We start from the raw sequence: 9,369 nt of genomic DNA on the forward strand, positions 1-9,369 counted from the left end.
ACCAGGGGGCAGGGCTGGCTGGCATGTGGTGCTGGGGGATTGAACCGCGGTCCCTGATGCTTTTGCTAAGCTTGTTCTAAGTAGGTGCTTTAGACCACCGAGCCATCTCTCCAGCCCCCCCATGAAGATTTAATGAGCTGCTGGTTCTCTAAAAATTTCAGAGAAGCACTAGTTGTCAGCGTACTTGTACATACCCTGCCTCCCCCCACAAGTGCTGTGGCCAATATGTCATCTTGCAAAGAAGGAAGCATATAACGTGTTAGGAATCTTAGGGTTTTTGAAAAAATGCATTCTATTCCAAAGAATAGCACTTTGAAGAATAACACACATATACTAATGTCTCAGTCCATTTTCTTTTGTTATAACAAAATCCTATAACTGGTTACTTGCTTGCTGCTAAGACACAATACTGACACCCACTTCTTAAAGGAGGAAAGGTTTATTTTGGCCATGGTTTGTAGATGTTTTGGTATATAGTCTACTGGCTCCAAGGCAGGTTGGCGTGGCAGAGGAAGAGTCTTCAGGGCATGGTGCAAGAAAAAGAGAGAGAGAGAGGAGGGGGTGGGAGGGAGGGAAAGAGAGAGATCAAGGGAGGAGGAAGGAGGTAGACCCTTGCAGACCACACTCCCAGTAACCTACCTTATCACATCAGTCTTCACATTTACCTATAACCTCATCAGTGGATTAACTCATTGGTGAGTATCATGCCCCATAATCCATTTATCTCCCCCAACCCCTATGAACACATGAGTCTTTGGGGTGACATCTAGATGCAAATCATAACATTTCATCCTGGCCCCCAAAAGCCTCATGTTCATGCCTTTATGCAAAAGGCATTTATTCCATCCATCTCTAAGAGTTCCTGAAGTCCTAACAATTCCTAAACTGAAAAGTCCAAGTCCACAGTCTCCTCTGAGTATTAAGGAAAATACTTAGCTGTGAACCCCTGTACAAATCAAAAGGAAGTTAAGTACTACTGCTACAAAGGCCCAGGGTAGATACTCTGCTATGGTTTGTGTCTAGCTTTGTCCCCAAAGCCTCATGCAGTCATTGGGTGGACTTCCAGAAGTTGTGATTAATCCATGATCCAGTGCTGGGAGTATGAGTGTGAGTGCTCCACTCCCCTGGGACAGACAGCCTGAGTCCAATATAAGTGAGGGAGAGAGGATGCTCTCTGCTGCTGCTCATTGCCTGTTTGCTTTTGCTTTCTCCTGCCACCACGAACAGCTGCCCTCTGCCATGTGCTGTTCTGTCTTAGAGCCAGCCCCCACAAACTGTGAGCTAAATAAACCTCTCCTTCCTTAATATTGGGTGTTGGGTATTTTGTCCCAGCAACAAGAGAAAAGTAGCTGAGACACATTCCCATTTCCAAAAGGAAAGATAGGAGAAATGGCAAAAAGCAATGGGATTAAGCCAAGACTGAAACCTCGCTTGGCAAACATTAAATCCCATAGTCCCTTGTCCAGCACCTGGGAAGTTGTGCTGAGGTGTGAACTCCAAAGGGCTTGGGAGGTCCCACTTCTGTGGCACTGTCATGCTGTTGGCAGGTCAAGCTCTCAGAAACACTTTCCTGTATGAATCCCCTCGTGGCTTTTCTCTTAGGCTGGCTTCTCTTGTTCCTTCTTGCTTTCCTCAGACGTTCCACATTCTTGGGTTCTCCAACATCCTGGAATCTCCACTGCACTTTTGACTTCTTTCTCACAGCTTCACAGACTGGCCTCTCAGAGGCACAGTGCCTGGCCTCCCAGGTCCACCTTTGAAATCTTGGTAGATGGCTGGGGAAATGGCTCAGTGGTCTAAGCACCTGCCTGGCAAGTGCAAGAACCCTGGTTCAATTCCTGGTATCACATGCTGTGTTGGCCCCCCGAACACCAGGTGTGCTATGCCGGCCACTGAAACCGGGTGTGGTGATTCACACCTGTAATGCCAGCACTGGGGAGGCTGAGACAGTAGGATCACTATGAGTTGGAGTTGTGTAGTGAGACCCTGTATCAAATAAATAAATAAATAAATAAATATTTTTAAAAAAGAAAGAAATCTGGGTAGAAGTCTCTCTGACCCCACAACTCTCACATTCTCCATGCACATAAAACCAGCCGAGGCCTGATGCCACCTGGCTCAGTAGCCATGCTCTGTTGCACCTTGTTAGTGGTTACAGAGGTATCTGAGAACCTACTGAGCAAGGTAAATCTGAACAAGGTAAATTGAAATCTGGGGAGTTAAAGCCCCTGGAGACCCTTCATCAGGGTGCCCTGGCGCTCTCTTCTCAAGACAGTCTTTTACTTTAGCAATAACTTTGAGTCTTCAAAATGTGCATTCTTGGGCTGGGGAGATAGCTCAGTAGAATAAGCGCTTGCTTGGCAAGCGCAAGGTCCTGAGTTCAATCCCCGGTTCTGGAAAAAAAAAAAAAAAAAAGTGAGTTCTTGATGATTCCTTCCAGGTTCTTAAGCCATTTTTTTTTCCTATTGTCTTATTCCAAAGTATTTTAAGAAACCAGCATGTAGGTAAAGGAATAGCCATCTTGTGAGAATCACTTGATGCTCATCAGCAAAAGGGGCTAGGGTTGCTGGTACCCAGTGGGGCAGGGTGGAATATGTAGGGAATTCCAGTGATTTGCTTGGATATCTCTTGGTCTCCCCATTACCCAGACATGACTGAGAATGGACAACAGCAGCAACCCCAGCTGGAGAATGTGTTCAGGCCCTTCAGGAATGAAGACTGAGATGTGTGACCTAGTAAGCTTCTGAGGTTGGCAGAGGTTGAAGCCAAGTGTGAGATGGGGTTTGACTAGATCATGGAGGTATATGATGAGGACCAGCTGTGTTCTTGAGGCCAATTGCAATGACAGGGGCCATACCACTTGTGGGGGACCACCTGGGTGACTCACCTTGAAAGAAGAGCAATTGTCTCCATTTTGGCTGTGCTTGATCCTATTTCCACGTATTGATATGTACAGTGCTGGCTCGGACTTTTCCTTATCCCTTCAGTTGGCTTTAAGTGATGCACATTGTTCTAGCCAAGGTGCTGCTAAAGATGGCACCCATGCTTCCCCAGAAACCCCCACCTGCAGCTCTTTAATATGAGCCAGGTTGAGTCAATGGGAAGAACAGCCAGTGCTCCATGCTGTTGGCTAGGATTGAGACTTGAGATAGAGGCTATGACTTCTTGGGGCTTGAAAGATTACACATCAGAGCTGAAGCACCAGCCCCCAAAACATTAGATACTATCTCAATTGTATAATGCAGATTATTCTCTGCATATCATTCTCTCTGCATATCGCAGAAGTAAATACAGGCCTCCTTCTAGCCCAGCTCACAGTACTCACCTACTTTCTGCCATTCTCAGTCATTCATCCTCAAGCCACTCCTTCATGACTGAATAAAACCCAGGTTTGGCCCTGGGTTGAGGCCTCTTCTTTGGATAGCCATCACCGTGGCTGGACTTAAGACCCCTTGGCTCCCATAACTACAAATATGCTTCAATGTCTTTGCTCTTGCCATGGGTTGCTCTGGATGTGGTAGATTGGAATTAACTTGACGCGAGTCCAATAACTTACTCATGGAATTACCAATATAAACTTCCTGGCTCAAGATGAGAACCAGAAAGGGCTCTGTACAACTACTAACTTCCTTCTTCTAAATTCTCTTATAAGAGGAACAGTTGTGAAAGTCACTATTTCCTGCATTCAAACGCAGAAAGGCATCCATGTGATGAGGGGATAGACTACAGCTCACACAAGTGTCTTTCAGGTTGCCTTTCAAGCCAAGGCTCACTGCCCAGCTTCAGCTTGCAGGAGCATGCTAAGCTGGTAACACACAGCTTCAGCTCTTCTGGATCTGTCCCCAGCTTGCAGCTACAGTCCTACTCTCCTCTGGTGCCCCCCCCCCACACCAATGACAGCAAGCCAGTGTAGTACAAGGGCCTCGCCTTTTCTGACCATGGTTGCACTCCAGCTCCAGAGCTCCCTAGTGGGCTGCTGAAGACTTTGTCACGTGTGCATGGACATGTGGCTGCTCCCTAGTCCCACCATGTCTTCTCCTTTGATTTCGATGTTGCAACCAGAAACTCTGCATTCCAAATTCCTTGTCAGTGTCTCTCTCTGAAGAAGCTGGGCTGTGACAACACCTATTTCGAAAATTCCCTGAATGTCTCCTTTGTCTTTCCTTCCTACAATGCCAAGTGTTTGACGTGACTGTAAGTAGGAAGGAGTTGTCTCTGTGCTTCCAAGCACTCTCTCTCACCAGGACTCTGTACTCTTAAACCCCCTACTGCGTTAGCCACAGATCCCAGTGCTCTTTGAGTGCAGGGACTGTTTCTTAGACTTCTGCGCATGCCTAGTGGACTGTCTAAAGTCAGCTAGCCAACAAACACATTAAACTTAATCAATTTGATATTACAAGGTCCCTGGGAACCTGTCAGACCACAAACAAGGCCAAGTGGATTAAAGATACATCAGCCAGAGGCAACAACAAGTCAGAGGATGTTAGGAGGGCCCCAGGTTTGGCTGGTTTTCTTACCACAGTACCCTATTCCTGAGAGATTCATTCATTTCCCATCAATCACCACACTGAAGTACCATTATGTTTTCAAAGAATGTTATTTGGCCATTAGTTTGTTGTTGTTATTACTATTATTGTTGACATGGTCATGGCATAAAGACCATCATAGGGACAAAGGACAAATCACTTACCCATTAAAGCACTGATTGTATTTGTGTTTGCACCATTCAGACTACTTAAGAGCAGTTTTTTTTTTTTTTCTAAAACACCTGACTGCTCACCCAGATCTACAATTGCCAATAGGTGACAGTAAGCAGAACAAAGCTTGACCTCTATTTTGTAAAACTCAGGGTCAAATTCTTCTTAGCTCTGCCTATAAGTTTGTTAGTCATTTAAGGAGTCTATCTAAAAGTGAGCAGCACAGAGTTTACTAGCTGTAAATCTGCCTAACCGGTGCCATTCCCTTCAAGACAGAGGACACTGCAATAAGAGTAACTGATGGAACTTTCGGGATTCACAGGAACTTCTGGTCATCAGCAATGTTTACCACGTTCAGTTCCAGACCCCCTCCTAGCAATGCAGTGACTGCTTAGAAGTCTCCAGCCATTGTCCTAAACCTGTGGTCACTTGAATTCCAAGAAAGGCAGAGCCTCACGTGACTCACTGACCCAAGCAGAAACCTTCCTTTCATGGGAATGGAATCACCCCTCAAGCCTGGAAGATTCAAAACAAGCCCGATAATGATCGACCTGGCCCTGATGCACTTCATTGAGTCCTTAAAAGCTGGCCTCCTGCATTTGTGGATGAGCCAGTCTAAACCCTACATCAGAGCGTGTCCCCTCCAGCTACTTGAGCTGGAGCACTTTCCCTCTTTGTTCTTACTTTCTTTGTGACTGGACCAGCTTGATCTTTGGCAGAGGTATGCTTGCCTATATTTTCTCTTACTTTTAACGAAAATCTTTCGGCTGAAAGTCCTTGCTTCAGTTTTGATTTTCATTCCAAGGGCCATTGCTAACATATTACATCATCGTCATCATCATCATTTTTTTTTTGTGTTTGGTACAGGTTCTCACTACACAACTCGGCCTTGTAGTGATCCTTCTGTTTTCAGCTTCCCCAGCATCAGGATTACAGGTGTGCACCACCACGCCCGGTCTCTATTACATTATTATTACAGTAATTGTTAGTGTTATTGCCATGGGCCGGGCCAATGTAGTTCAAGCTGTTGTGTATGATCAGGAAAGAATTACCAGTGTACACCCAGTAGTAAGAAGCGAGCAGTTACATCTATTGAAGATCCTGGGAAGTTGTGCTCAGGGCAGGTCCATGACAACAAAAGACATGGCAGAGATAGAAAAAGTGCCAGGGTAACAAAAGAGACTCAGCTGGCTGCAGCAGCAACAGCAGCATGTAGATAAAACCAGGCTTTTGGAATTTAAAGGCCAGGGGCCTCCCCTTAGGGGCCTCCCCCTGAATCATTAGGTGTGACTGACAGGAATGCTTGACAGGGTGCGGCGTTATCTTAGGAGCTCTCAGCACACGTGTACAGCCCAGAATTCACTCTGATCTTAATTTTATGAGATGTAGTACTTATTTATGAACCCGTACTGAGGTGGGACTAGGGTGAGCATGACTGGATGTTAGGCTAGAAGATCCAATAGGCATGCTCTCGCCTGGAGCATCAGAGATCTCCTGGGTTTATGTTATTTTATTTTACACCTCTCTTAGGACAGTGGAAGCAGAAATGAGCCTAGGGACTCTTAAAAATTAAACAGAGGGAAGAGAGTGACTCTTTCAGCTCCATCCTTTCTAACTGTACTGATTATTATTGCATTAAGGATTTAACAGGGCCTTATACCTGCTAGGCAAGCACCCTACCTGTGAGCTGCAGCCCAGATCACGAATTTTATTATTTCTTTATTTTTTATTACTTCTTAAAAAATACATTTATTCTTTATGGGAGTGGTGGTGCATACCTGTATCTCAGCACTTACCAGGCCAAGGCAGGAGGATTGTTGTGAGTTCAAGACCAGCCTGAGCTATAAAGTGAGCCCTAGGCCAGCCTGAACTACATAGTGAGACTCTTTCTAAAAAAAAAAAAAAAAAAAAATCCTATAAGGAAATCTGTATATTTTAGTTTATTGTTTTTTAGGTACTGGGAATTGAACTCACAGTCTCAAGCTTGCCAGCCCACTGCACCACTGAGCTAAATCCCCAGCCCTCCTGTACATTTAATGATCTATTTGTTATATTTTAGTGTGTTGGGAGGAAATCCTTTTTTTTTTTTTTTTTTTTTTTTCTTTTCCAACTTGGAGTTCAAAGTTTGGGGATTTTCAAATATCTTAAAATAAATTAACAGAATGAAACACCAGTTTATTCATGAGTGCACTCAGGAGCTTTCAGTGAGGGAGAACTCATGAAATAGCTCAAAATAAAGATTTGTATATCTCAATTTAACGACAACAACAACAAAGGGTTGAGTAGTATTTAGGCTTTCAGTGAGCCTGGATGGAAGTTTCCACCCTTTTTTGTTGCTAATGTAAATGCAACAATTCCTCTTCTTAGTGGCTGAATGGACAGGACATTGCTAGCTAGCGAGGTATATGAGTGTGTGTGTGTGTGTGTGTGTGTGCGCGTGTTTGTGTGTGTGCCCGTGCGCGCTCGCACTGTGTTTCAGGGAGGCGTTAGTTAGATACAAGAATGTCAGATTGAACTTCTTCCTGCATCTTCTGAAGCTTACATGTTCTCACTCACAAATAATCTTTTGGCCAAGTCGGGACGTGGTAAGGGGCCGTCTGAAATCGTGGGATGCGTTTAAACTTGCCCGCTTGTGAATTTTAGCTATCAGGCAGTGGTTTGGGGCAGCCCAGAATGGGCTAAGAAGTGGTTCTTCACAAAGCTCCCGAGAAAGTAAAAGAGAGAAACCATCGCTGATCTTAAGAGGGATCTGAGGCGCGGAAGGAAGTGCACAGCGATCTAGACCAGGCAGATCGCGATCTGGGGCGCGGGGTCCAGATTTGGGGAACCCAGGGTGACACCCCGGTTCCGTCTGATGGCCGTACATGTTTGCTCAAGACATTGCCCCAAGTGGGCGGCGAGGAAACGATCTCGAAGCCGTGGGATGTTCGCGAAGATTCGCCCGCACTGGAGGCTGCGCGCCCGGGGTCAGCTTTTTCTGGCTGGGTGGGGCAAAGAGCGAGAGGACGCCCAGTGGCCCCCGACGCACGTCACTCGCCTCTTCCAGGGCTGGGTATAAAAGCCTCCACCAGAGCCCCAAGATCACTCTTACTTCCTCTTCTTTCCTCGCAGCGTCGCACGCTCAGCGGGTAGCCTCACCCTCGTCGGTCCCGGAGTCCAGGCAGGGGTGGCGCCTGCGGGAGCAGTGCCGTGGTCGCCGCGGATTTGCTAGCGCCTGCTGCCTTCCTTTCCACCCGCTCGCCATCGCCGCTGACTTCTCAGTCGGACTCCAGGACCCCGTCGGTGCGACTTGGCTTCTGGGCCCTAGAGGCGAGTAGGAAAGCGAAAGCGCTGAGCTCTGCCGAGGCGCCGCCCGGGGCCGCCTAAGTTTCGATTCTCGCGCGCCATGGCGGACCCGACGGTCTGCTGCTTCATCACCAAGATCCTGTGCGCCCACGGCGGCCGCCTCAGCCTGGAAGCGCTGCTCGGCAAGATCGAGCTCTCCGAGGCGCAGCTCCTGGAGGTGCTCAAGGACGCCGGGCCCGACCGCTTCTTGGTGCTGGAGACTGGGGACAGGGCCGGCGTCACCCGCTCGGTGGTGGCCACCACCCGAGCCCGCGTCTGCCGTCGCAAGTTCTGCGACAGACCCTGCGAAAACCTGCACCTCTGCAAGCTCAACCTGCTGGGCCGATGCCACTACTCGGACTCCGAGCGGTGAGTGCGCTGGGGGGTGGGGGTGGGGGTGGCGCCCGGGGCCCTGCAGGGGGCGGCCGGGGCTGGGGGCGCCCCCTGGAGAGCCGCTCCGAGACCCCAGCGCTGGTCCCGGCCTGGAGCGCGGCCCGGGCGACTCTGGCGGCGGGGTCCCGGATCCCCTATCTCCTTCTCCCCGCCCGTGAGAATCTTAAGAATAAAGTACTTTCGGGGTGCCCACGGCCTGGAGAAGGGAGAAGTTCGAGGCGGGTTTTCGGGCTGGGAGACCTCCAAAACCTCCACCCCTAAAATCTTGAGACTCCCTGGCTCCTGTCGCGGCCCCTGGACGTGGAGCGCCCTCCCTGACCTCGTGGGTACCCGAGGCGCTTCACGCGCGGGCGCTGGGTTCTGCGGGCTCCCGCCGCCCCGCGCTCGCCTGACCTCTGGTTTGGCGCGTCTCGGGCATGAGCCTTAACCCCGGGGCCAGAATGGCCACCGAAGATGTGTCGCTTTACTCCCTCCCTCCCTCCCTCCCTCCTTCCCTCCCATGTCGGTGCGTGGCCCGCATCCCTGGCCACTCCTTCCTGGGACAACGCGGTGGGGTGAAATAACGCAACTTGTTTATCGCAAAGCATCTACATCTGCCTGCGTCCACACGGGCTCTGTTTTTGCCTCGTAAATACTGATGGGACCCAGCGCACTCCCTTGGTTTCATCTGTCGTGTCTACCTAGATGACTTTCAAAGGCCTGCCCGCTGCCTAGACTGGTCGTCGGAATCCCGCCACCCGATGTGTCTCCACCCAATCCCTAGTACAACAAAACAAAACCAAATAATTAAAGTATCTCGTTTTCGTTTTTTTTTTTTTTTTTTTTTTTTTTTTTTTTTTCAGTAGTGTGGATTGACTCCATGGCCTCAGCCCTGAGCTACATCGGCAGCTCCTTTTTTATTTTTATTTTTAGTGATAAGGGGGATTGAACTCAGGACTCTGTGCTTGCCAGGCAC

At 48.6% G+C, this 9,369-nt stretch overlaps 1 protein-coding gene across 3 annotated transcripts in view; it reads left to right on the plus strand.

Moving 5' to 3' along the window:
- The first annotated feature begins 7,139 nt into the window (after positions 1 to 7,139).
- The window catches only part of Zc3hav1 (zinc finger CCCH-type containing, antiviral 1), a 66,624-nt gene continuing 64,394 nt past the window's right edge, over positions 7,140 to 9,369 (plus strand). For all 3 annotated transcript variants that reach the window (XM_023712867.1, XM_023712868.1, XM_023712869.1), the window contains exon 1: positions 7,140 to 8,390. In XM_023712867.1, the coding sequence (XP_023568635.1) occupies positions 8,083 to 8,390 (308 nt within the window). In that variant the 5' untranslated portion in view covers positions 7,140 to 8,082. The remainder of the gene's footprint in view (positions 8,391 to 9,369) is intronic.

The sequence above is a fragment of the Octodon degus genome, unplaced genomic scaffold (genome assembly GCF_000260255.1).
Source record: "Octodon degus isolate 3935 unplaced genomic scaffold, OctDeg1.0 scaffold00027, whole genome shotgun sequence".
NCBI classification, from domain to species: Eukaryota; Metazoa; Chordata; class Mammalia; order Rodentia; family Octodontidae; genus Octodon; species Octodon degus.